The 25,963-nt window shown below is 50.4% G+C and overlaps 2 protein-coding genes and 2 long non-coding RNA genes across 4 annotated transcripts in view; 1 reads left to right on the forward strand and 3 right to left on the reverse strand.

Moving 5' to 3' along the window:
* Positions 1 to 25,963, reverse strand: part of LOC144284861 (adenylate cyclase type 1-like) — a 106,496-nt gene that overhangs the window by 17,755 nt on the left and 62,778 nt on the right. The window lies entirely within an intron of this gene.
* LOC144284856 (uncharacterized) lies at positions 1,189 to 6,542 on the forward strand. The gene is made up of 6 exons (XM_077849966.1): positions 1,189 to 1,383; positions 1,789 to 1,905; positions 3,459 to 3,652; positions 4,246 to 4,302; positions 5,017 to 5,210; positions 5,444 to 6,542. The coding sequence occupies exons 1-6, from the start codon at positions 1,252 to 1,254 to the stop codon at positions 5,812 to 5,814; spliced, it is 1,065 nt and encodes a 354-aa protein (XP_077706092.1). The 5' UTR covers positions 1,189 to 1,251; the 3' UTR covers positions 5,815 to 6,542.
* On the reverse strand, positions 14,425 to 15,357 carry LOC144284865 (uncharacterized). The gene is made up of 2 exons (XR_013353278.1): positions 14,811 to 15,357; positions 14,425 to 14,625 (listed from the first exon to the last, which is right to left on the reverse strand). It is a non-coding gene; the product is annotated as an uncharacterized LOC144284865 (long non-coding RNA).
* On the reverse strand, positions 20,397 to 25,019 carry LOC144284864 (uncharacterized). The gene is made up of 3 exons (XR_013353277.1): positions 24,672 to 25,019; positions 22,922 to 22,942; positions 20,397 to 20,515 (listed from the first exon to the last, which is right to left on the reverse strand). It is a non-coding gene; the product is annotated as an uncharacterized LOC144284864 (long non-coding RNA).

Genomic DNA, 25,963 nt, shown 5'->3' on the forward strand with positions numbered 1-25,963 from the left:
AGCAGACGGCCTCACAAGACTCCTTCCCGCCAGTGGCTCAGGTCCACGGGTGTGACCACGAGATACGAGGGAGACGCTCTCCAAAACGCATTCAGGCGTTCTCCCAGAGGGGACAGCAAGCCCGCTACACGTTAACGGAAGTCGCAAACTTCACGAAAAACGATGACCTTTTCCAGAATGAACACAAGCAGTGAGAAGCGTGGCTGTGTTCACACGGGGAGTGACGCGGGCGCCCTGGGCCCACGGGCGTCTGCAGCCCCCTCTGAGAGCACATCCCCCGGCTTCTGCTCATGCTGCCCTCCGTCTGCCCAGAAGGACCGACCCCTCCGGCTTTTCTCTGGTGCTACACGTTGACCTGAGAATTCAGGCCAGGACGCCCAGGAAGGACAAGGACAGGGAGCCCTCTCCCAACGTCCCCTGTCCCCAGGCCTGGGGCCCAGGGATGGCACCAGGGGCCACTGCCAAGCCTCGCCCGTGTCCTGGGCGTCAGGATGTCCTCCCAGCGATCAGCCCAGGGCTGCAGGGTTTCAGGATAAGGACGGCCTCACACCTTCTAGGCCAAGACTCCCACACCTACTGTAGGGTTTGCCTTGGATTCAGGAGCCTAGGATCGTGGGAAGCTATTGCCCATCCCTGCCCCGGTGGCACTGTCATCTTCTGGGCCTCCAGAATGAGGGTACCGGTGCCCACGTGTGTGCACACAGGGACCTTGTGGGCCTGGACGCATGTATACACCAAGGAAGAACATGTGGTGGGAGGTATTTCCTGCTTGGGACACCCGCCTCCAATGTCATAGATATGATGCCACAGTGGCCTGGGGACGTCTGGAGGAAGCACCTGCTAGGATAATCCCCATGCCACAGGCAAGAGGCAGACCATCCCCGACGGGCACAACGGCTTCTCCGGGGTGGAAACCTGGGAAGAATGGAAAGTTGTGTCTGAACCCAGGTGTGTTTCCAGGCTGGGGCCCTGGCTGCACACAGTCCTTCCCTGGGGCCTGTGGAGAGGGGTGCGGTTGTGTCACTGTGTGCACACAGGCCATTGCCTTGGGGGACGGGGGGGCGCATTGGCAGCCCCGAGCGCTGCTCCTGAAGCTTCCTCCAGGAGTGGACTCAGGGAGGGGGTCCCAGGCAGTGAGGTCACTTCTTTCACAACAGAGGCCAACAGAACTTGGAACCCCTGCCCGGGGCCCCCACATTCTAGTGCAGCCCCACCTCAGGCTCACTTTCAGGAGACTTTTGCTACTGAAAGATGTTCCCTTCCGGTTTTCCCAGTTTCGAGCCACGCCAGGAACCCCAGGGATGCGGCTGCTTCGAACGCTGGAGACGTTGGTGCCACCGTCAAACCCAACGCCTCAGGGAGTTTTTCAGGAGGCGCCGTAGGGTAATACAAAGCAGGCCAGGCCAGGCCAGGCCACCTGTGCCAGCCATCCTGGGTAGCCCCATCCCCTCCTCTTCAGGGAAACAGGGATGTGTGGGCAGGTCGCATCCAGGCTGGAGGACATTGCAGGGCAGCAGGTTCCCCGGTGATCCCTTCAGGGTCACCCTGATGTCACGGTGGGCAGGGTGGAAACAGGATTACCGAGGCGCCTCTTACCCGCCCCAGAGTTAACCCAAGGCCCTGCAGCCGCATCCCTTTGCTCTACCTTGGGGGAGGTGTGAGCCGGCTGTGCTTGGTGGGTCTGCAATGGAGTCAGCTGGGTGTGCGGCCCGGCCGAAGCGGCCAGACCGAAGCGGCCAGACCGGGCGCTGAGGCCTCCTGCCTGGCTGCCACACACTGTCTTTACAGAGCTCCACATGGGACAATGGGTGGCGGCGGAGGCGGGAAGAAAAGGACATCCCCCACACCCCGGTGGTGATCAGGAAGCAGCCCAAAACAGCTAACGGAGGCCTGCAAGGGTTCAAGGTGAGTGCAGGGGCTGGGGCCACCCGACACCCAGGGCCCCGATGCAGCAGGAAGGGCCCTGGGCCCCAGAAGCCAGCCTGTGCTCCCCCGGGCTCCCCCCTAGACTTCTGCTCCTTCAGGAGTCTGGATTCTCCTCCTCCCCAAACTTACCCCCATGACCCTGCCCCTGCCTGGGCCAGATGCATGCAGAGTCCCTGTGCACAGATTTGTAGGAATATCAGAATAGAGCCTTCAGGGGATGCCTGTTCGCCCAGGGTTTAGCGTCTGCCTTGTGCCCAGGCCCTGATCCTGGAGACCTGGGATCGAGTTCCGCCTCGGGCTGTCTGCATGGGGACTGCTTCTACCTCTGTCTGTGTGTCTGCCTCTCTCTCTCTCTCTCTCTCTCTCTGTGTCTCATGAATAAATAACAACTTTTTTATAATTAAATCTTTTTAAAGATTTTATTTATTTATTCATGAGAAACCGAGAGAGACAAGCAGAGACACAAGCAGAGGGAGAAGCAGGCTCCACGCAGGGAGTCTGATGTGGGACTGGATCCTGGGTCCCCAGGATCACGCCCCGGGCTGAAGGCAGTGCTAAACCACTGAGCCACCCGGGCTGCCCATAAAAACTTTTGAAAAAGAGACACGTGTCTCATCGCACGTGGTCTCCAGTAGTTTCCACTGTGCTCTGCTTTCTCCTAACTGGTGCTCCCAGGAGGCCCCACTGGCCTGACGTCCTTCCCCACCTTCTCCAAGGCTTGAGCATGGTCCTTGTGAGTTGGGAGACTTTTCCCCAAAGGGACACGGGGCTCACTGTACTATGTCTATCGCTCTGCAGTTAGGTTTTGAAGGAGCGCATCCCTGCCCCCCGTCCCCCCGGGGTCAGGCACAGGGGCCTCGTGTGCTGCACAACATGTCAGAGGCCAGTTGGTCCCAACAGCCACTGAGCCCTTCACTGATGCAGGACTTCGATGCGATTCCCTTCTGTTGCCAAATCACAGGGTGGCGCTGAACATCCTGCAGCCCTCACGCCCTGGGACCTCCACCCAAGGAAAGGTCTCCGTGTGGGCACCTCGAGACAGGGACGTGTGGTCAAATTCAAGGGGTGAAGCCGTTAATGCAGGGAGGTGCTGTCAAAACTCAGCTGACAAGCGGCCCTGGGAGACTGACCCCTCCCACTTGAGATCCTTGTATTGATCCAAATTTTTTTGAAAATTTATCCTCTAAGATTATTTCTTTATTGGATAGTTTGTTTAAGAGACAGGCAGAGAAGCAGGGAGCGGAAGAGGGAGACACAGGCTCCTCAAGCACACTCTGCCCCAAGCGCAGAGCCTGCCAGGGGTGGGATCAGGATGCTGAAACCATGACCTGAGCCACAACCCAGAGTCAGATGCCTAGTGACTGAGCCGCAGGCGTCAAGCCCCGTGTTCCTGCTGTGGGCACTCCTGCCACCACCACCCACCCCGTCCCCCGCAGCCACTGAGAGCTCGGGCTTTGGTCTGCGCTCCAACTCCCAGGTGGTCTGGAGGCTACAGTGCAGGCTGCACGTACGTCTCCTCTGTCCCACCTCAGGCTGAAAGGGCCTCAGCCCTGAGAAAGAATCGGATCTGCCCAACCACCCCCAGCCAGAGGGAGCTGCTGGAGCAGCAGGTAGAAGAACTGGTGCCTGCCTTGCTGCGCTTGGACAATCTGTTCCTATTTGAATTTCTAAATGTTTTGGAGGAATATGGCACCCCTGAAGAGGTGCTGGACCTGCTGTTTGCAAAGTGAGCACCCTGACCCTCCACAGCCCAGGGGCATGGGCCACCTACTGGTTGGGAGTCTTGGGGAAAGTGGCTGAACTTCCCGGCCCTTGGGGCTGCTCCTCTGACTGGAGTAGAGTCACGCAGGGCCTAGTCGGGTCCTGCAGGGCAGCCCCTGGGGCCTGGCCTGTGGCAGGTCGGCTAGAGGGGCTGTGATTGTGCTCAGCAGTCGTCGTTCTCTCCCCATGACGAAGCCTGTTCCGCCTCCCCACCGTCACCAGGGTTTTGAGCTGACCTGTTTTGCCATGGAAAGGGAGTTTTGAGTCCATCTGGGGTCTGTATCCTGGGGCATTCGGGGTAGGGGTCCCCGGGGACCCCTGGGCGCCCAGGCCCACTTGGATATCGGCCATGGGCCTGGCCAGAGCCCTTTCATTCCTCAATCATTCAGGAAGCGCCAGCAGGTGCAGGTCCTTCTCCAGGAGCTGCCCGTGGCCCAATGCACAGAGCTAATGGCCCCCCAGGGTTCTGGACTAGTTGGGGTTCAGAGGGTGACAGCAGCTATGAGGAGAGGTTGGGTCCACAGGACGATTCATGTGATGCCCCCCGCCCTCCTCTAGATATCGATACATCATACATACTTGCAAGAAGGAAGGAATCCTGGACCAGTGGGAAATGTGAGTGAGCCCTGGCTCATACAGGGGAGCCTTCCCTCTCCAGGAGGGTTGCGAGGGGACTGTGGGTCGGAGGGGCTGCTGGACCCCTCACCCCACACGTCTGCAATTCCTGTGACAGGGCAAAGGTCTGAGGCCCCTTTAGGAAAAGAGCAAAGGAGAGCCATGGGTGGGGTGCGGGCTTTGTGGGAGAGCACTGGGACCCCAAAGGGAGACCTCCTCCATGCCCATCCCCACCAACCCTGTCTGCCCCACACCTGGGACGCAGAGCAGAGGGTGTGGGGAGCATCACCCTCACCAATCTGGTGGCACCTGGACCCGGGTGCACGGCAGGTGCTCCGGAGACCCAGTGAGTGCTCACGGACCAGACAGCCCCAGCCCCGTGGGAGATTAGAGTCAGTGGAAGGACACCCCCTGGGGGCCCCTCGTGAGGGAGGCAGGGCAGACCCACGGGAGGGAGGTTCCCTGGGAAAGACAGTGATGGTCACACCGCTGGTCATGGGCTCCCACGCACAGAGGCTTCATGCCAGCCCCTCCTCAGTGAGCAGGCCTGTGGCAGGCAGGACCGCCAGGTGGCAGGTGGACAAGGAACAGCACTGGCCTCCGACAGCCCCGGGCGGGAGGCCGAGGGCCCCGGTTCCTGCAGGGCTTCCCCGGGACACCTCTGTGTGAGGGAGCCCTGTCTTCTGACGCCTCTGCCCACCTGTCCCTCCTCAGCGCCATGTCCTCCTTCTTGACCATCTGGCTGGACTACTATGAGGAGGACTTCCACGATCCCCCAGAATTTCCTGCCCTGACAAAGCTGCTGAAATTCACAGGGCAGTACGTGCCAGGCTCAGTGCTCGACTGTCGTGTCGAGCGCTACCTTTGGCGTTTCATAAACCTCCATCAAGCGGAGTTTGAGGGTGGAGGTGAGGAGAACTAGGGTGGCCGAGTTGGGGACAGGGTGGGCCACACAGATCAAGCCTCCGTGCTGCTGGGCCAGGAGCACTGGGTAGGCTCACACCCCATCCCCACGGGCTGCAGTCTGGGGAGACCTCCCAGGGCTCTTGCACTCACACACGTTGAGCGGTGGGAAGAGGGTCCTTGATTTGAGAGGGACGTGGAAAGTCCATCCTGGTGATGATACTTTGTCTTCCTGGAGATGATACTGTGTCTTCAGACCCCGAGAAACACCATGAACCACCCCAAGAGCGCGCCCGAGCCCCGACTCTGGGGCCTGCTCCACCTTCAGGGTCTCAGGGGATGGAGCTGGTCCTGGCCGATGCAGCTGAGGGATCGGCCCAAGCCCTGATGCCAGCTGCCGCTTACAAGGTAAGACACGTGATGGTCAGACCTCTCCATCCCTGTCCTGACCCGGAAGAACCACCTGTAACCTTGGGAGCGCTGGAGGCCGAACGGGCCCCACCACCGGTTATCGAGGTCATCGATGGGCCGGAGCAGCCGCCTCACTCAGGGGAGCAACCGGCTTCGGACACCGAGCAACACCCTGAACCACCGCAAGAGCCCGCCTGAGCCCCAACTGTGGGGCCTGCTACACCTTCAGGGTCTCAGGGGATGGAGCTGGTCCCGGCTGCTGAAGCTGAGGGCTCGGCCCCAGCCCTGATGCCAGCTGCCGCTTACAAGGTAAGACACGTGATGGTCAGACCTCTCCATCCCTGTCCTGACCCGGAAGAACCACCTGCACCCTTGGGAGCGCTGGAGGCCGAACGGGCCCCACCACCGGTTATCGAGGTCATCGATGTGCCGGAGCAGCCGCCTCACTCAGGGGAGCAACCAGCTTCGGACCCCGAGCAACACCAGGAACCACCGCGGCAAGAGCCCACCCGAGGCCGACTGTGGGGCCTGCTGAAGCTCCTGGGCCTGAGGTGATCGAGCCGGTCCCGGCTGCTGGTGCTGAGAGCTAGGCCTCAGCCGAGATGCCGGCTGCTGAGGTCAAGCCAAGGTATCTGGTGGTCATACCTCAGATTCACTTCCCCGACCTGGAGGAGCCACCTGCTTCTTGGCCACCCCAGAAGGAGGAGCAGGTCCCAGCGCTAGGTCTCGAGGTCATCGAAGGGCCAGAGCTGCCACCTGCCTCAGTGGAGCCACCAGCCTCGGCCCCCGAGCAGCAGTTCGTGAAGGCTGCAGCACAGTTGAAGCCTTCCCCTCCCCTTTCGTTGTGCTGTTTCTGTATTTTGTGTTTTTCATAATTGCTTCATGAATTTTATTTGTAATAAAGGATAAGTTAACCTTGTACAAAATTGACTCTGATGCTTTTAAATTATACATCGTGGTGCTTTAGGTCCATTCATACTTCCAAGCTCGTTCTATGAGGCCAGCATCACCTTAATTCCAAAACCAGACAAAGACCCCACCAAAAAGGAGAAAATTATAGTCCCATATCCCCGATGAACACGGATGCAAACATTCTCAACAAGATATGAGCCAACAGGACCCAACAGTACATAAAGAAGATTACTCGCCATGACCAAGTGGGATGGATTCCCGGGATGCAAGGCTTGTTCAACACTCATAAAGCAGTCAACGGGATGGATCACATCAACAAGAGAAAAAACAAGAACCAGATGATCCTCTCAATAGATGCAGAGAAAGCATTTGACAAAATACAGCATCCATTCCTGATCAAAACTCTTGAGACTGTAGTGATAGACGGAACATTCCTCAGCATCTTCAAAGCCATCTACGAAAAGACCATAGCAAATATCATTCCCGATGGGGAAACACTGGGAGCCTCTCCCCTAAGATCAGGAACACGACAGGGACGTACACTCCCACCACGGCTACTCAACATACTACTACAAGTCCTAGCTTCAGCAATCAGGCAGCAAAAAGAAATAAAAGGCATTCAAATTGGCAAAGAAGAGATCAAACTCTCCCTCTTCGCCGATGACATGATACTGTACCTAGAAAACCAAAAGACTCCACCCCAAGATTGCTAGAACTCATACGGGAAATTCGGCGGCGTGGCAGGATACCTAATCAATGCCCAGAAATCAGTGGCATTTCGATACACTAACAATGAGACTGAAGAAAGAGAAATGAAGCAGTCGGTCCCATTGACAATTGCACCCAAAAGCATGAGATACCTAGGAATACACCTAACCAGAGCGGTAAAGGATCCCTACCCGAAAAACTACAGAACACGTCTGAAAGAAACTGAGGAAGACACAGAGAGATGGAAAACTATTCTGTGCTCCTGGATTGGAAGAATTCATATATTGGGAAAACGTCCACGTGACCCAGGGCAATTTACACATGGAAGGCAATCCCTATCGAAATACCATGGACTTTCTTCAGAGAGTTGGAACAAATCATCTGAAGATTAGTGTGGAATCAGAAAAGACCCCAAGTAGCAGGGGAATATGAAAAAAGAAAACCAGAGCCGGAGCATCACAATGCTGGATGTCAAGCTGTGCGACAAAGCTGTGCTCATCAAGACAGTGTGGTACTGGCACAAAAACAGACACACAGATCAACGGAACAGAACAGAGAATCCAGAAGTGGACCCTCAACTCTATGGTCAACTAATATTCGAGAAAGCAAGAAACACCATCCACTGGAACAAAGACAGTCTCTTCACTAAAGGCTGCTGGGCACGTTGGACAGCCACACGCAGAGGAATGAAACTGGACCATTCTCTCACACCACCGTACACAAAGAGAAACTCAAAATGGATGAAAGATCTAAATGTGAGACAAGAAGCCATCAAAATCCTAGAGGAGAACACAGGCAACACCCTTCTTGAACTTGGCCACAGTAACTTCTTGCAAGATACATCCATGAAGGCCAGAGAAACAAAAGCAAAAATGAATCACTGGGACTTCATCAAGATGAGGAGCTTCCGGACAGCAAAAGAAACGCTCAACAAAACTAAAAGACAACCCACAGAATGGGAGAACATATTTGTAAATGACCTGTCAGATAAAGGGCCAGTGTCCAAGATCTCTAGAGAACTCATTCAACTCTACAGCAAAGAAACCAACAATCCAATCATGAAATGGGCAAAAGACATGAACAGAAATGCCACAGAGGAAGACACAGACGTGGCCACCAAGCACGAGACAATGCTCCGCATCACTGGCCATCAGGGAAACACAACTCAAAAGCACAATGAGATACCACCTCACACCAGTGAGAATGGTGAACATTAAGAAGACAGGAAACAACAAATGTTGGAGACGATGTGGAGAAAGGGGGACCCTCCTGCACTGTTGGTGGGAATGTGAACTGGGGCAGCCACTCTGGAAAACTGTGTGGAGCTTCCTCAAAGAGTTCAAAATAGAGCTGCGGGGAGAGCCAGCAATCCCACTGCTGGGGATTTACCCCAAAGATACGGATGCAGTGAAATGCCGGGACCCCTGCACCCCGATGATTATAGCGGCAATGTCCACAATAGCCACACTGTGGAAGGAGCCTCGGTGCCCATGGACAGACGAATGCATAAAGATGTGTTCTACCTATGTAATGGAGTATTCCTCAGCCAAGAGAAATGACAAATACCCCCTATTTGCTTCGACGTGGAGGGACCTAGAGGGTATTATGTTGAGTGAAATAAGTCAATGTGAGAAGGCCAAACATTATATGGTCTCATTCTTTTGGGGAATATAAAAATTAGTGACAGGGAATAAAGGGAAAGGAGAGACAATGAGTGAAAATATCAGTGAGGGTGACAAAACGTGAGAGACACCTAACTCTGGGAAAAGAACAAGGGGTAGTGGAAGGGGAAGTGGGTGGGGGGTTGGGGTGACTGGGTGATTGGAACTGAGGGGGGCACTTGGTGGGATGAGCGCTGGGTGTTATGCTACATGACAGCAAACCGAACTCCAATAAAAAAAAATCGTTTTAAAAAGAAGGGTGAACCCGCGGCGCCCGGCCCTGCGTCTCCACCCTGTCGGGAGCAGCGTGGGGCGAGCGAGACGCCGGCCACCCGCTCTCCTCCTGCTGCTGCTGCGTGGGCTCTGCTTCCTTTCCTCGTGCTGGGCCCGGGGAGCGGGTAATGGGCCGGCTGCTGCCGAGGGGGGCGCGGGGGGCCCTCGCCTTCATCTCTCTTGCACACTCATGCTTGCGCTCTCTTGGTGTGTGTGCGTCCGCCGGCTGCTCAGCCCCGTCGGGGAGACCAGACTGGGGCTCTTGGTCGGCGCTGCCGGATGTGGGGACACCTTCCCGAGTAGGCCACAGACGCAGCAGGAACTGTCCTCCCACATCGTCTGTGGGGCCTGGTCCTTTCGGGGAGCCCACCGGGTGTCCTCGGGAGACACAGCCGCGGTCTTTGCTCCTGCCTCTGCTCTGCCCGTGGGGCCTGAGCTACCCCAGGCCCGCAGGCCGCGTGCCCGCTGCTCTGTGGGGCTGTCAGCTGGCAGGTTTCCTGGGACCTTCCCTCCGGGGCTGTCCTGGGGGCTGCGGAGGACTCCTTTCTAGGTGATGGTTCCTCCAGAAACGGCCCCCTTCAAACGGCTTGAGTAGGCGGGAGCTGACTCGTCCGTCGTGTGGGGGCAGGTTTGTGGCTCCCGGTGGCCAGAAACGCGTGGGGATTCCTGAGTATGTCCGAAGCAGCCCCTGGGAAGCATCGGGTGGCTCTCGTGCCTTCGAAGGAGCTGCAGACACCAGATGGCTGGGAGGAGCGTCGCCAAGGGGGCGCAGAGCTCTGCCCCCATAGTTGGGCCGCAGCCTGTTGCTGGAGCTGCTGAGGCCCATCCTCAAGGTCCCCAGAATTTGCACACCTGTCCCATGTCCCAGGGTTCTTATGGCACGCACGTGCGTGAGAACTGGCCTCGATGGTCTCGTCGGGGTCTCTGGTGTGACGACGTGGGACGTGCACCGTACCCCAGCTACTCGGGAGACTGGAGAGCCATGGACTCCATGGTCTGTCGTCTTCTCTATCTGACGTCGTTTTCAGTGTTGCGTTTCGGCCCACCCCGCCTGCCGTGGCAGCGGCTCACCAGCGTCAGAGTGGCGGGCTGGGGCACGGGGCCATGTGGCCGATGGCGGGCCGTCCTCGTGGGTGTCCTCTGCCCATTGCTGCTGGCCTGGGCCCTGGAGCCGGTGCAGCCTGCGTGTTTTGTCTCTCCAGACCGGCCGCCGCAGATTGGCCACTGAGCTCCGTCAGCCGAGGTCCGCGGAGACCAGGGTGTCCGCCCGCGAAGCCCCCTCTCCAGTGTCGGTTTGCAATAAATCTGTATTTAAGCACTTCGGCGTCTGTGTGTGTCACTTGCTTCTGAGACTCTTCTCTGCGTGTGTGCGTTTCCGGAACTCCAGCCACGAGGTCCCTGGCTCACGGACAAAGCAGATGCCACCGTAGGGGTTCCTCAGTGTCTTCTGAACTGTGTCTGCTCTAACCTGTGGTTTTCAGAAATCTGATGAGCTTTCAAGAAAAAAGGATTTTCGTTGCAGAGCTGACATGGGTCTCCAGCAGGTTCTGAAAAGCTGAAGTGAGCACAGGATCCCGAAGCTTCAGCCAGAGGACACCCCCCCCCCCGCCGGCACCCCGTGGAGCGAGTCTCGCCCTGTGGTGCTGGGCTCACCCATCTGCCTGCACCCTCCCGGGCACAGCACGTCGGCCACACTCCAGTCCCGGGGACCGTGCTTCTGGGCAGGCTCTGGCGACGCTTCTCGAGTCAATGGAGGATGCGTGGTGGCATTAGCGCACAAGTGCCCAGGACCAGAGATTATCTGCCAGGGAGGAGAGGCCCCATCTTTCAACAGTTTGCCCCAAAACGTGTGGGAGGGAGAACAGTATCCATGTTCTACGTAGAAAGGAATGTCTGGGAGGCGGCAGTTGCGGTGTGGAGAGGAGTGAGCCCAGGACTGCCCACCTGAGGACAGACCCACAGCCACCCGGGTCTGCCCCACAGGCAGGCGGCGCTCCCGTGGGCCTCCCACTGGCACCTGTCCCAGCCTCGGTGGGTGTGGGGGGGTAACACCGTCATTTCACGCGCCGCTCCCTGCTCAGCAGTCTGATCAAGCCCCTGGTGCTCTCCCTGGGTGTGATTCTTTTTTTTTTTTTTTCTTGGAACATCGATGGGAAAAATGTTATATCTCTAATTTTTGCTAATATCTAACTGGGATTTAGCATTCCCATCAGTTAGGAAACATGTGTCAGTTCCTTTTTTTTTCCTTTGTAATTGACTTTTTATTGGTGTTCAATTTGCCAACGTATAGAATAACACCCAGTGCTCACCCCATCAAGTGCCCCCATCAGTGCCCGGCACCCCATCACCCCCACCCCCCGCACACCTCCCCTTCCCCCGCCTAGTTCCTTTCCTGGATGTGATTCTTGAGGGCTGGATGGCCTCCAGAGGTCAGCTTGCGTTCAGCCTGACAGCTGCCCTGGCCTGCCCTCTGCTGCTGAGCCCGGACGTGGGTATGGCCTTGTGTGTTCCCCTTGCCCAGAGGGGACCAGGCGCATGGACACTGGAGCCCATGCTGGGAGGCACGTGGTGAGTGTCACCCTACCAGGTCGGCAGGTACAGCAGCCTGGCGGGGCTGTCCCGGCTGGGTGGTCTCCTGTCTGGCTAGCATGGAGGACGAAACCAGGCCGGGCCTCCCGCCTTCTCCGTCATGCTGCTTCCCACGCTGTTTAGCCAGAGCCGGATGCACTCGGGGACGTTTTGATGCAAACATGGTGTGAGGGCGACAGAGGAAGGCATGACCCTGAGGCTGGTGTTGGACCTCCCCGACCCCCCCCCCCCCGCATGCTGCTCCAGTGGGGCCTCCCTGCCTCTGCCATCCATGTGGCACAGGCTTGGTACCGGCAGACGCTCTGCAGGTCAGGGGGTAGGCCCCTGGCGTCTTTTGCCGACCGATCCCCAACAGCCCAGGTTCTTCTCCCCGAGGAGGGGTCCTGGTGTGGGTATAGCAGTGGGGAGGCTGGCGGTCTGGGACAGGCTCTCCTGCAGGGCAGGTGGTTGCGAAGCTGCCCAGGTCGAGGCCATCGCATGGCCTGTGTGGGGTCTCCTGGCAGCCCGTAGCAGGGGCCTAGGAGCCCTCCACCATGTGCCTGGCCCGCAGAGGGTCTGGGTTGGCAGGTGCCACGGAGGGGCTGCCAAGCAGGAGCTCGTGCTCGAGCTCAAAGGCATAGGAGTCCCGGGGGCCACCTGTCAGCTGTCCGGTGGTCAGGGGGGCCCGGGACAGGAGACCCCAGACCGGCGGGTCCCCAGCGAAGAGGAGCTCTGCTGCAGAAGCAGCCACAGGGCTGCGGGAGAGGGGCCAGGCGGGGCCCCACACAGCTCTGGGGTCCTCCATCACCCAGGGTGTTCCGGACCCCTGCCATTTCAACCCCCAGGCGGTTGGGCATCTGGCAAACATGTTGCGTGTAGGGTTTGGGGGCAGCCCGCTGTTGCATGTAGGGAGACGGCCTCTGGTGGGGAAGGTGCCAGGACTCGGCCCCGACTCCTGCCTCCACGCGCCCCCCACCTCAGCTTCCCACAGCAGCTGCTGTGAAGTCCCGGGGATACCTGCTGGCTCAGGGCTGCCCTGCGCCCCGGGCGCCCTGCTTCTCTGGCTGGGTGTGTCAGCCCTCTGGGTCACTCATATGTGGAATTTAAGAAACGAAACTGATGGGCATGGGGAAGAGAAGGAAAAATACAATGAGATAAAAACAGACCGGGAGGCAAACTATAAGAGACTCTTAATCGTAGGAAACAGAGTGAGAGTCACTGGAGGGGAGGTGGGTGGTGGATGGGGTAGCTGGGGGATGGGCATTAAGGAGGGCATGTGAAGTGATGAGCACTACGTGTTATATGCAACCGATCAATCACTCCATTCTACCCCTGAATCTCATACTACACTATATGTTAACTAACTTGAATTTGAATACAATCCAAAAAACGGAATGAAAAAAATCACACATTCTTGTGTACAGTGAACAAAGAACTCCATCCAATTTAAAAAGCAGTAATGGGGCACTCGCTATGTGCACCATCAGTTACCAAGAACTTGCTCACCACCATCTTTAAGGTATTAACACATCACAATTTCTAAGCTTTTTATTAAATCAGGGACTTCCGCTTCCTGAGAAGATACATACATACATACATGGTGCAATCTGAAGCCTCCATCCCAACAACCAGAAAAGGCTGGTTACGCACAGACGTGCTCCTGGCGATAGTCAGGAAGCTGTCAGATGACCAGAGCTAGGTAAAGGATCCGTGCAGAGGACAGAGAGCCCTTCACTGGGGAGGCTGATGCTGGGACACCATTTTGTCCCCAGGCCACTTGCCGATTCCAGCTCAGGACATCAGCTCCACTGGGATAAGAGGACACCACCACCATACAGTGACACACTGGAAACTCAAGGAGGCCCAGATGCAAGGCTGACGTTCCCACAGGACCTGTGCTTTGGCAAGGTGGGAGGTGAAGGGGACGGGACCGAGCGAAGCTTACCGTGGCCTCGCAGTACCTACGGGATAGGCCTCTGCTAGTGAGAACGGGTCTCCCACAAACACAGACCCACCCACGTGGGAGCTGCCAGATGACTGAGCTGTACCGGGCAGAAGACTAAGTATGACGCTCCAAATCCCTGAAAGGACTAGCGTAGTGCTTGTGAGGCCTTCCAGTGCTGAGGACAAAGAGCCTGCTTCTGACTAGTGGGTCTCAGTCAAAACACAGACTGTCCACAGGGGAAAAACAGGGACAAATTACAGGGGCACCGAAGGCCAGCTCGATGCACCAAAGAGAAGAAGGGACTATCGACCAACCAAATAAACCATCTGGCCCTCGATTTTCTTTCATTCACCGTGTTAGGCACACATCCAAAGAGTTACCAGAAACGTACACGGGAAGGAAAATGCAACCAATAATTCAGAATAAAAATAAGCAAAGACTGTGAAGTAAGTAAGATCATCTTGGTAAGAAAAACAGGTAACAAGATGGACAGAAGTGGATGCAACAGATGGAGAACTGAATGAGGAGAGTGTAATGCATATGAAGAAATCACATGGATATTCTAGATTGATAAAATAAACTATCTTTCATCAAACATTCATTGATGGCTTAACAGAAAACTCGGATGGCATAGGAAAGGACAAGATTCGTGGGTTCTGAGACAGAGCACACAGACAATACCAAAACTGGAGAGTAGGCAGAAGAAGCAATGAAAAGAACAGAAGACACACGGTCCACAGCAAAAGGCCCATGATACTTTACTTGAGGTCCCAGGAAAAGAGGGACAGAGACAGAAGCAACGTCCAGAGAGAGAACAGCCAAGGATCCCAAACTGCAGAAAGACACCAACTCCCACATTCAAGAGGCAGAATGAAAACACGTGTGCGCTTACATGTCCATCTGCCACCACCTTCCGACTCAGACCATGACCTCCACACACTCCTAGGGCACGTGAAGAATTTTGAAAGACAGCAGTTAGGTCCAGATGGTTTACAGCTGTCGATTCCTGATCCCTGGCTCAGCTAGTCCTTCCTGTCCCCGAAAGCTGACGAAAGCTCCTGAGGTAGCACCCGATGCCATTTCGCCCTCATCACATCCTACCCCACCGCCGCTTTTCTGTCACTTACCAGAACGAAGGCCTCCTCCTTGCTCCTCCTGTACTGTGCTCCAGAGTGAGTGGTAAAAGGCACTGGAACACCACAGAATCCCCTGTTAACCGCAAAGCCTTTCTAAAGTCAAGGCGTCACTGAGCCTGGGACAGAACATCCAGTCTTTCCTTCTTTGCGTTCATTTCCATAAAAAAAGGAGCATGACAGCAGACACACGCCACCTGGCCTAAATTCATCTGTCCTAAATTCAGGGACAGTGACGATGGGATGGTGAGAGTGGTGGCGGTTCCTGCTGAGAGATCCTGCCTCCTCAATCCCGAAGGATCATCAGGGAAGGGCGTCAAGCTGACTGGGAGCCACGCACAAAGAGAACAGGAAAGAAAGGCTGCAGACGGCGGAAACTCAACTCACCAAGGCAGAAAGCTCACGGCAAAGACCTATACTGTCTCTAAGCATGGAATTACCTCAGGTTTGGCTTTAAAAAAAAAAAAAAGAAAAGAAGAAAAGAATCCCGGGAAATAATTCACACACACTATCTACAAAGTCACAGTGCTGAGTCAGGAGCCAGAGCCCACCCACTCACACATGCCTCGGTCTGTCTCAGTTACGTATTTTCTGTGACATTTCAAGGAGGAAGAGGTGAAAGATGCTACATGAATTTCCAGTAGACCAATTTTAAATCAAAGAATCATTTCTCAGAACTGATATGTATATATATCAGTATAAATATATATATATACACATATATATTTAATATTATATATCATAAGATATATCGTTACATAAACATTTATGCAAACTTAGAGGAACAGTATCAAGTTTTTACACAAAGAATATCGGGTACTATAAATTTTTACTAAGCACATATATCTACCCCCTCATCAGGAAGGTAAGCACCTTCCTGCTTATTCATTCCTAGCATGCCCTTGTTAACATTACATGGACTTCGAAAACAGTGTAATTCATCCTACTGTAATGACATACTATAAACATATATAATATACAAACAACATACCTAATAATCATTCAAACTTCATTTCGAAGCCCCACAGCATATCATTTATGTTTACTATTAATTTCCACCAGACTTTACATCACCCTGGTCATAGTATTCATTCATGGGTACATGAACTGAAATTTTATAAACTCTCTCTCCATCTTGCGAAGAGAGGCATCCCAATGGCATTATATTGCATGTTTAAAAATTACCAATCATACTATTAATTTTGCAGTTTATATCAATTGTGCATCAGTACTATTTATGATAACAATTCTTTCTGACCGATTTTCACACTTAGAATACTGTAGCCAAAGACACTAAAACTTTAGAAACCTTACTTCCATGTGTATATACACGGGTCTCTATATGTACACACATACACACAAATGACAGGATACTTATTAAAACATCTTCCCATTATAAAAACCATAAAATAAAATCTATGGAGGAAATGAAAGAGACAGGAGTTGAAGAAGAAAAGCAAATATAATTGTTCTGACAGTGAAAAGGGAGAGCTCAGTCAGGTAAAGTTCAAAGGGATGATAGTGAGCATCAAACTATCATGGTAGTAACGTCCTATTGGATACATATTCAATACTGAGATATAAAATACTTTTATAAGGTCAACTTTTCCCATACACTAGAAACTCCATCCTGTACTGTTGATACTTGAGATGAAAATGTTTGAGGTCCAATTTAAAAATGGGGAGGGGGTGATAGTTTTGACAAATTATGGAGGGAGATCTTGAGCACTCTGCTGAAGCACAACCAGTGTGATTGCTTGCACAAAGAACACAAGTCTCGCACCACCACCGTCAAGGCCCTGCAGGACACAGTGGCTTGGATGCTCAACCTTTCATAAAGCCCTCGTTCCCTCATGCAAGGGTCACAGCCACAGTGGCCCTGCTCAGTGAAGCCAACACCCCAACATCTTCCCACTTCAGAATCGGCACCTCTCTATTCCCTCCACCTGGAATGCTCTTTGACATAATCCCTCTCATCATTCAAGATTCGACTCTAAATGCCTCACAAAGAATGCTCGGACTTTTAGTTTGGTTATGTGTGTATTACGGTACTCTGCATGGTAATATTTTGTGTCATTTCTTACAACTGCATGGGAGGCTACGACTATCTCAAAGAAAAGTCTTTACAAAATGCTCTGGGGCTGCCTTCTGCAACAGATCTATCTGCAACCGCTAACCTCTGCCATGACTCCTCCTACCCCTCGTCACTTCCTTGCCTGTCACCCAACATCATTCCTCCACACTACCCACTGCTTTCTGAAATTTCTGATTGGCTCACTCCTCTATTTCCTGAGACCCCACAAGGAAGTCAGCTCCAGAAATACAGAGTCCTTGTCTTGCTCATCACTCTCCCCCAGAACTTAAAATGACGCTGGGCCTCAGGAAGCTTTCACTAGATGAAAATGCACGAGGCAGAGGTGATACCCAGTGACAGGACAGGAAGACCTGATGTCACTCTGCTGTGATATGTTACGTACTTAACCTCATGTAGTTCACTCCTTATAAGAATTCTGGAAGAAAGAGTAATTCTCCATATTTGTAGTTGAGTGAATGGAGCTTAAGAGGTTAAATAACTTGGCCGACGCTGCATCAGGTCGGCCATTAGGAAGTACTGATGAAGTACTTCATCAGGAAGTAATGGTGTTGTTCAAAGTCAGGTACTAGAGATTAATAAGCCTACACAGAGCTTTCCTCGCCACAAGCCCCTCACAGGGCTTTCCATTTATTGCCTCAATTGATCCTCACGACAGTCTGCATCTGATCACATCAGGGGTTCAGAGCACGAAACCAGGCTCGGAGAGTCAAGGAGGTTTGTTCAAGCAAGTACAGCTGCTGTGGAACACAGGGAACTCGGGGGCTGCGACCCCAGCTCCAGCTCCCCCACAATCCCACGCGTGCACAGACGAGACACAGAGATTTAAAGGAATGCACACAAGGTCAGGCAGCTGGATGGACAAAAGGCTGAATTAAGAGTAGGCCAACGACCTATTAGTCAAATGAGCTTTCCAGCCTGGCGGATCGTGCCGCTGTCAAACACTTGAAAGTATACATTTACTACAGACTTTCACGGATAAGATCAAGATTTTATAATGAACATTAGCCATGCTACTGAAAACATAAGTAGACCGAGGTAAGAGACAGCCGACACGGAATACATGTGCTTATGGCCACCGTACACCACGCATACTCACTGCTCCGGAAGATGACAAAAATCTAACTGCATGCATGTTGGGCTTTGATCTCTACAAGGTATAATCTTACTTAGGAATATTTAGTATTATTTCATAACATTTTCCTATCTACGGACAAACAGATCATTACAAATCAGGATGAAAACTGTTCATGATCCCCAAAGCTCTACATCTCTAGGGGAAGAAAAAAAAGTGCGTCAGAAACAGAAAAATCTTATATACCGTATGTATCCATGTGCTCTCTGATAAATACAAAAGATTTTCTCACCAAAAGAGCACGACACTTCAATGTACTTGCACAAGGCTCACATGTGCCTTAAAATAATGAACAATCAGAAACTGAAGAACAATAATAGTAAGTTGCAACAAAAATGACAGATACAGCGTGTATCTGACTTTACTTTGTCTCTACCAATACTGGGGGGAACACTCTTTAATGGGGTGGCCATTTCCCAATTGATACTGTTCAAACCCGAACAGCAAAACTTTGGTTGAACAGCCAAAGTCAGGTCTCTATCCTAGAGGATCATAAAATGTTAATGATTGGAAGTTTTCTATTTTCCTTCCCTCATCGCAGACATAAAAAGTTGTGAGGAAAACAAAAGATACTAATGGTATCCAAAACTCGGATAATGCTAGATTTAACAGTATGCTCATGTTGCAGTCTGCAACTAAAACAATTTGCATTGAAAATGTTAAGTAGGTATTTCTCTCTATCACTACAACTATAAACAGGACAGGATAAATCAGACCACTGTGACAGTTCAAGTGGAGAATTTAGGAGCAGAAAGAAGAAAGATTTTCAGCAATATATGACAAGTTCAATTATTTTAGACTTAAATCTGGTAAAAAAAAAAATGTAATTAGGGATCCCTGGGTGGCGCAGCAGTTTGGCGCCTGCCTTTGGCCCAGGGCGCGATCCTGGAGACCCGGGATCGAATCCCACATCAGGCTCCCGGTGCATGGAGCCTGCTTCTCCCTCGGCCTGTGTCTCTGCCTCTCTCTCTCTCTCTCTCTCTCTCTGTGACTATCATAAATAAATAAAAAAAAATTTTTTTTAAAAATGTAATTAAATTGAAAACATGCAATCAAATAGCACATATATATATATATATATACATATATATATATATATATATATTCCGATATAGCACAAAATGATGAAAGATAAGATAATTTTCCTTATGGAGATTCCGACCTAAGCCCAAATGAAAAGAAAAAAGAAACCTATCCTCATCATGGCGGGTGACTATGTCCTACGAAAAGATCCTTGCATCATACAAAAATGCAACTCCTATAACATAACAGAACTTTAACATGGGGGAAAACGAGGTCATTTTTTAAAGTAAACTGCTGTTGCAAGGTAACTTTTAATTTGCACACATAATGTAAATTGCTACGGTCAGCGCACCTTGGGTCACAGAAACAACGATAGCTGCATCCAGAGGTGCCCCGGCAGCCCGGGTGTTCAGGCAAAGTGCCATGAACAGTGAGGATCGATGATCTCCTCAAAGTGTCACGGCCAGATCCTCGGCAGGGTGGCTGGAGGGCGATATTCAGAGAGCAAGCACGTGCTTAGTGTTACACTTTAAATTGATACTGACATTTTCGATTGCGAAAAGAAAGTTTTTCCTAAGTAACGTAGGAAACCACCCAGCTAACCTTCTGGAGGATATCAGATAATCATGGTAGGTGGTTGTGCAAGAGCTAACTTCTCAGAAACGTGAGCACATATGAAATACAAACAAGCAGCCGTTGCGGAGATTTACTATAGTGATCAACATTTTAATTACTTTCTGTTCTCTTAGATGTACAGGACTATTGCGATGAATAGTCGCTCCATGTACAAACAAAGCAGTATTTTTAGCCTGGTATTTGCAATTGGTGGCAAAAAACTCCCACAAGGGTACGAATAACCACGAGTCATGTGCGGATTAATCTGAGACTTCTCGAGTCACGTGTTAATTAAAGGAATTAATATGATCTTTGCTGGTAACGCTACACATTTGTCACACGGCATGCAGAGAACGACTTATTGGATGGTCAGATTTCAAACAAATCTCCAACCCTGCAAATACGGAGAGGATTTTTTCGAATCACTGCTGATGGTGACTCAATAAAAACCGAGGGCCTAAATATGAAAACAAGCTCCTACCAGAAAATCGCTAGACCAGTCTACACGTGTGAAGATTGATGAATAACTCGAGTGTGCAAAGAAGTGTTCTCCACAAAAGAGAAAGGAGGACCACGATGGAAGGTGTGCGACGCAGGCCCAGCCTCATCCTCAGCCGGCCCCGCCCCCCGCCCCCCCCAGCCCCCCAGCCCCGAAAGGGGCTTGCGCACACTGCGGCCCGGCTGCTCCGTATTCCTGCCAATGCCCTGTGCTCTGGACATGCAGCCTTACCTCAGCAGCCACGGACTATCTATCAAGTGGGTTAAATTGCTTCATGTTTTCAAGGCGTCTTATAAAGCATTCTCGGGAAAATGTTTCGCTCCGTCATTCCTGACCTTTTAGAAACGGTGCCCCAGTAAGTGTTAATATTGATGAAAACCACACGATCTCGGTCATTTACCGCCGACTGACACATACAGGCCCAAGGTAACACAACACAGCTAGTCTACTAACCTGAAGGGACTTTGCACTTTGAAGACTTTGGGAAATGTTCACTGTGCCTACAGAGTAGTCCCATGCTCATTCTATCATTTCTGCAGTGAGTAGCACCATATAAGAGGTAGCGAGGGCAGCCCCGGTGGCACAGCATTTTAGCACCGCCTGCAGCCCAGGGTGTGATCCTGGAGATCCTGGATCGAGTCCCAGGTCGGGCTCTCTGCATGGAGCCTGCTTCTCCCTCTGCCTGTGTCTCTGCCTCTGTGTGTGTGTGTGTGTGTGTGTGTGTGTGTGTGTGTCTCTATGAATAAATAAATAAAAATCTTAAAAAAAATAAGAGGTGTCAAGAAGAAGTGAAAGGTACTCCACCTTCTGGTACAGAATGTGTTTTCATGGGAGGCTCAGGGACCAGTAGTGGGTTACTCTCGACCACACTGCTCTCAATACATCAAGCACAAACCCACTAAGAGACTTAGGCGTGCCTCTGCTGTTATGACATTTTGGTCAAAATGGCAAAGTGCATCTTAATTACACTTTCGATAGGTATGTACTTATAGGTGTCATATATTCAACGACCTTTCCGGGTCAGGATATAACTGAGTACACTTAGGAAATATAAAGTTAACAAATTAAAGCTCTGACAGATGATAGGACAGAAAATTCTATCCAGAGTTTCACCGATACCATGAAATTATCATTTTGATGGCCCACATTTGTAATGCTCTAAATATATGCACAGTGTAAAGTAGTCAATCTGGATTTCTACAAAAGGACACTGAGCACAAAATGGAAACATAAAGACAGTTCTATGAAACGAATCTCATAAACTATCGACCGAAGAACAGTATATGTTTAAACTACACAGTCTTAAACTACATGATCATTTATCATACTCAAGATAAAAATAGTTTAAAAAATAGTTGAAAAAAAATAAAAAATAAAAAAAATAAAAAATAAAAAATAGTTGATAATTGATGATTAAGACAAAATTCATATAACACTAGCATTATTCTTTCCAAGTATTCCAAGCAGAAATTCTTATAGGACATAACCAAAAGTATGGGCTATTTACTTGCTGTTATTTTAATAAAAGAACAAAGAAAAATAAGACCTCACAAAATGTTGAAATAGCTATCTGCAGACATCGTAAATTTTTAGGAAGACACTGAAACATCAATAGGATTGCAAACACACACGCATGCGCATATTCTGGTACAATGAACTTGAAAATCAACAAGCTATGTTGGAGTTACAAATAATGGTCCTAATTAGTCTTTTCCCGAAGTAGTAAACAGAAATACTACCTCAGAGTTTTCTGATCAGTGACAAAGTCATTAATAAATGAAACCAAAATGGCTAGCAATCAATAAAAAACTGAATTTGTGAGGGAAACATTTACTGCTACGCTAGGCTTCCATTCCGTATAGGCAACAGATTCATTTTAGTATGTAAAATGCTCGGGGTTGAAGAATGCTTTCGACAAGAAATGATAAAGATGTTCCCCTATCACAGTAACAAAAACATATATTCATGTTGTTTTTTTTTTTTTTGAACTGCTCATCTTCCTAAAAAAATTAAGTAATGGCTAGGAAAACATAAATTTTAAGAAGCAAGAGGTTCATTTCCCTTAAACAAAACTCCCAGAAAGCAAGCAAGAAAAAAAGACAAAAGACCTCAACAATTGGAAAAGTTGGGGAAGGAGGGGAAAATCTGAAAGCAGGCAAGATGAAAATAATGAAAATACCAGCTGACATAAAACAGGGATAGAATGCAGTCTAATCCCCAGACCTCTGAGCAAGGACGTATGCAAAATTAGCACGGGAACACAAAACTACAACATAAAGACGGGATGCGTAGCATCGGGACCAAGTATCAAACAAAGGATATCGAATTCAAAACTTGCTCATCAAACTGGATTAATTTTCCCTTTTGACGAAATGCGTTTTGAGTTCAGGTTACGTCACAGGAATATTTTTATGGAATGACTTAAAAAATGTAGAGAAAGACTCTGATTCCTCTGACTCCCCTTAGTGAAAGAAAATCTGCGAATGCTGCTAAAGTTAATTAAAAGCCACGAGGGATCGATGAAATGACGGATTCAATACAGACTGTGACATTCTGGGCCAAAACTGAAGTGTCATCAAAAAGTAATGGTTTTGGTAGACCCTGGCTAACAAACGAGAAAGGACATCAAACACAAAGACTTTTTTTGTCAAGAATGGTAACACTGGCGAGAGAGAACCTCAAAGTGACATACATACATACATACCGACAACTGAGTATGTATACTCAGCGTAAAGACTCACCAGGGGCAGGTGTCCATGCCTCTGTGGACAAAACAAAACAAAACTAAACAACTTTGGTTAACAGATCAACACTACATATTAAAATCCAGACACTATAAATTCTGGCACGGAGGCTGAAGCACACATTACCTGAGAACACTGTTGCTGTCTCTATCTGGTGAAATACAAAAAAGGAGTGTGAACCTCGTAAATGCAATTTTGGTATCAAAGTCCAACTGACTCTTTGTAATGTGCTCTGGCTTTGCAATTCTCAACATCGCAGGAGATAACCTGATAGAGAAGCGAATACTATCATGACTTCGGTTAGCTGCATGTGAGTTGTTTAAATATCAAAAGGTGAAGTACGACAAATTAGGAATAAAACACAAATTTATGGAAAGGGTGCTTCAAGAATGAAACCTGGATAAAACTCAAAAGCAGGAATCCTCCCAAGTGATCCTTCGCTACAAAATTAATTCACATTAGTGGAAGGCTTTGCTACGTCCAGTGCTGGGAATGTTTTTGTTCTGTCGGAAACAGTTCAGGCAAAATACCGAATTTCCGTATTTCACCGTTATGTCCCGTTGTTTTGCTCAGAAAGAGCATCAAACCTCTGTGCTAAATTTAAAATGAATTACAATTTTGCTGGAGGTTTAACTGCTAAGTAATTTGTTTGAACAGTTTAAACCACTTACAATTTTAGTCAACATAAACATTTGTGGGCAATCATACGGGAAAACTCATAAAACCACAGCTAAATTCCTAGGGATCCAAGTGTTATAGACTGAATTAATTAACAAATGATCATTATGATTGGATGTCAACTGCATTCCTAGATTTTAATTCATTTGCATATGAAAGAAAACCATTAGGCCGAGTAAAGGACTAAAAATTGCTTTTAAAGCAGCAACACTATGTAAATCTAAACAGAAATTCCAAACGTCCTGTCATTCTTCTGTCATTCTTCTGCTCTTCAGAGCAAAAGTCGTTCTTAGGTGAAAACGGAATTAAGGTTGAGAGCCCACAAGACTCCCTGACGGTGCTTCCTAAGTTAGAAAATGAGCCCATAGATAGGAGATCATAAAGACGCTTTTCTTCCAACAGAGACGGCTTCCTTACTACTCAACCAGTTCCTGAACTCTGTCATGAGCTAGTGAACCCCTAGAACAAAGCTGAGAACAAAACCTGGGTTCCGGCACGACTCCACAGTTGAACTCAGAAGCAGATTAAAACCAGACCTTACGGGAGCTTTCCCGCTGTCACCTTCACCCGTGGGTCATCCCTAATCCCACCCCAGACCAGCGACAAGACAGCAAGCTCCCATCCTTGCAGGAGTGCGCCGTGGAAGCGGCACAAGCCAGAGACAGAGGGGTTGTGTCCCTCAGAGGGAAGCTACAGGAAATGGTGTCCTTCTTTTCATTTTGTCGTTCTTAAGGAACTTTCATAAAACAGCTCTGAATCATGCAGTCTCCTTCAAAAATGTTCTCCTCATAAGGAAAACAGAAGAAAAATCAACCACCAAAGGTCACACTTGAAAACGCAGAACTTCAGAACTTGCGGAAGAAACACCTGTAAGACCTCTTTCCTTATACCATTTCATGGAAAGTTTCCCATGAGAAATTTACGTACTGGTTTGTGTTTTATGAATCAGACTTGAATAAAAAGAGAGACTTCTGCCACAAAACTTAAAGGGTAAGAAAATCTTCGTGTGCATGCCACTCCCAGCATCATGAGTCATGTTTTACCCACGCAGACTGTTCCACAGTCTCACCTTGATCCCCCCTACTGGTCCTTACAGATGCGCTAACGTGGATTACCACTGCAGTGGTGTATCAGTCCTCCTCCGATATCCGCAGAAAACTAAAGAAGACCGAGGAGGGTCCTCAAACTCCCATGCCCCACCTGGTGAAAATGGCATTTAAAGTCCTTAACACCCGAGAGGAAGTGGCTGAACTTCAGAGGCAGGCCAGGCTCCAGCAGAAGGTCCAACTCCAGACCCAAGCCTCGGTGGCAGCCCTGCGGCCGGCGGGCTCCGCGAGCCCGCAGAAAGGGGGAACCGACCGAACCCCGCCTGGGGCCTGCTTCAGATGCGGCACCGAGGGACAATGGGCCCGTCGATGTCCCAATCCCAAGGAGTCAACGCGGCAATGCCCTCAATGTCCAACGATGGGCCCCTGGAAATCCCCTGCCCGGGACTCGGGGGATCCTCGGCGCCTCCACACGGAGGAAACCCTGAGCCGGGAAGTCCAGCCTTTCAACTACTCGGACTGGACGATGACTGACGGGGCCCAGACTCGGACACCCCCTAACCCAGGCCAAGCCCAGGGTCCTGCTCCAGGGAGCGGGGAAGCCCATCTCTTTCCTGTTGGACACGGGGGCGACTGACTCCATTGTGCCTTCCTACTCGGGGGCCAGCTTCCCCTCCCCAGTAGCGGGGATGGGAACCGATGGCACCTCCTCTATCCACGGACCGCCCCACTCCTCTCTTGCAGCCTGGATGGGTTCTCCTCCTCACACTCCTTCCTTAGAATCCCTTCCTGCCCAGCTCCTCTTCCTCGAAAATCCTGACATCTATCTATCAGCTTCTCCTAGGTTAAGTCCTGCTACCCTCCTACCTCCCCCTCTACTTCCTTTGTACTTAAGAGTCATTAGGCGCGCGCACACACACACACACACACACACACACACAAAGAGTCATCAGGCACCATGACAACCCCCTGGTCAGTTCTCAACATTTTGCAATTAAGATCACCAATCAGCTTTCTTCCTGGCCTTCAGACCTGCTTCAATACAACAGGTAAGTATAAAAACAACTTTCATCAGTGAAAAATCCCATAGGAGTTCAGTATTGTTGCACTCTAATGGATACATGGAAGCAAATGTGTATTTCTAGAAACCAATGAACTTATGACTATAAAAGATACAGCACCTATAAATTGAAGAGCTTATGCCTCAAAACTATAGCTGATAAAAAAAGTCAGTGCATACATACAAAAAAGCCTTAAATAATAAGGGAGGAAAATAAGTAGAACATGTTAAAAAGATGGCCAAATGAGAGAGGCA

Source organism: Canis aureus, chromosome 15, assembly GCF_053574225.1.
Source record: "Canis aureus isolate CA01 chromosome 15, VMU_Caureus_v.1.0, whole genome shotgun sequence".
In the NCBI taxonomy this organism is placed as follows: Eukaryota; Metazoa; Chordata; class Mammalia; order Carnivora; family Canidae; genus Canis; species Canis aureus.

Coding starts and splice junctions, on each gene's coding strand:
- LOC144284856 (XM_077849966.1), top strand. CDS start 1,252: ATGTTCCCTTCCGGTTTTCCCAGTTTCGAGCCACGCCAGGAACCCCAG. Junction 3,653..4,245: donor CTGGACCTGCTGTTTGCAAA/GTGAGCACCCTG, acceptor GCCCTCCTCTAG/ATATCGATACATCATACATA. Junction 5,211..5,443: donor AGCGGAGTTTGAGGGTGGAG/GTGAGGAGAACT, acceptor GTCTTCCTGGAG/ATGATACTGTGTCTTCAGAC.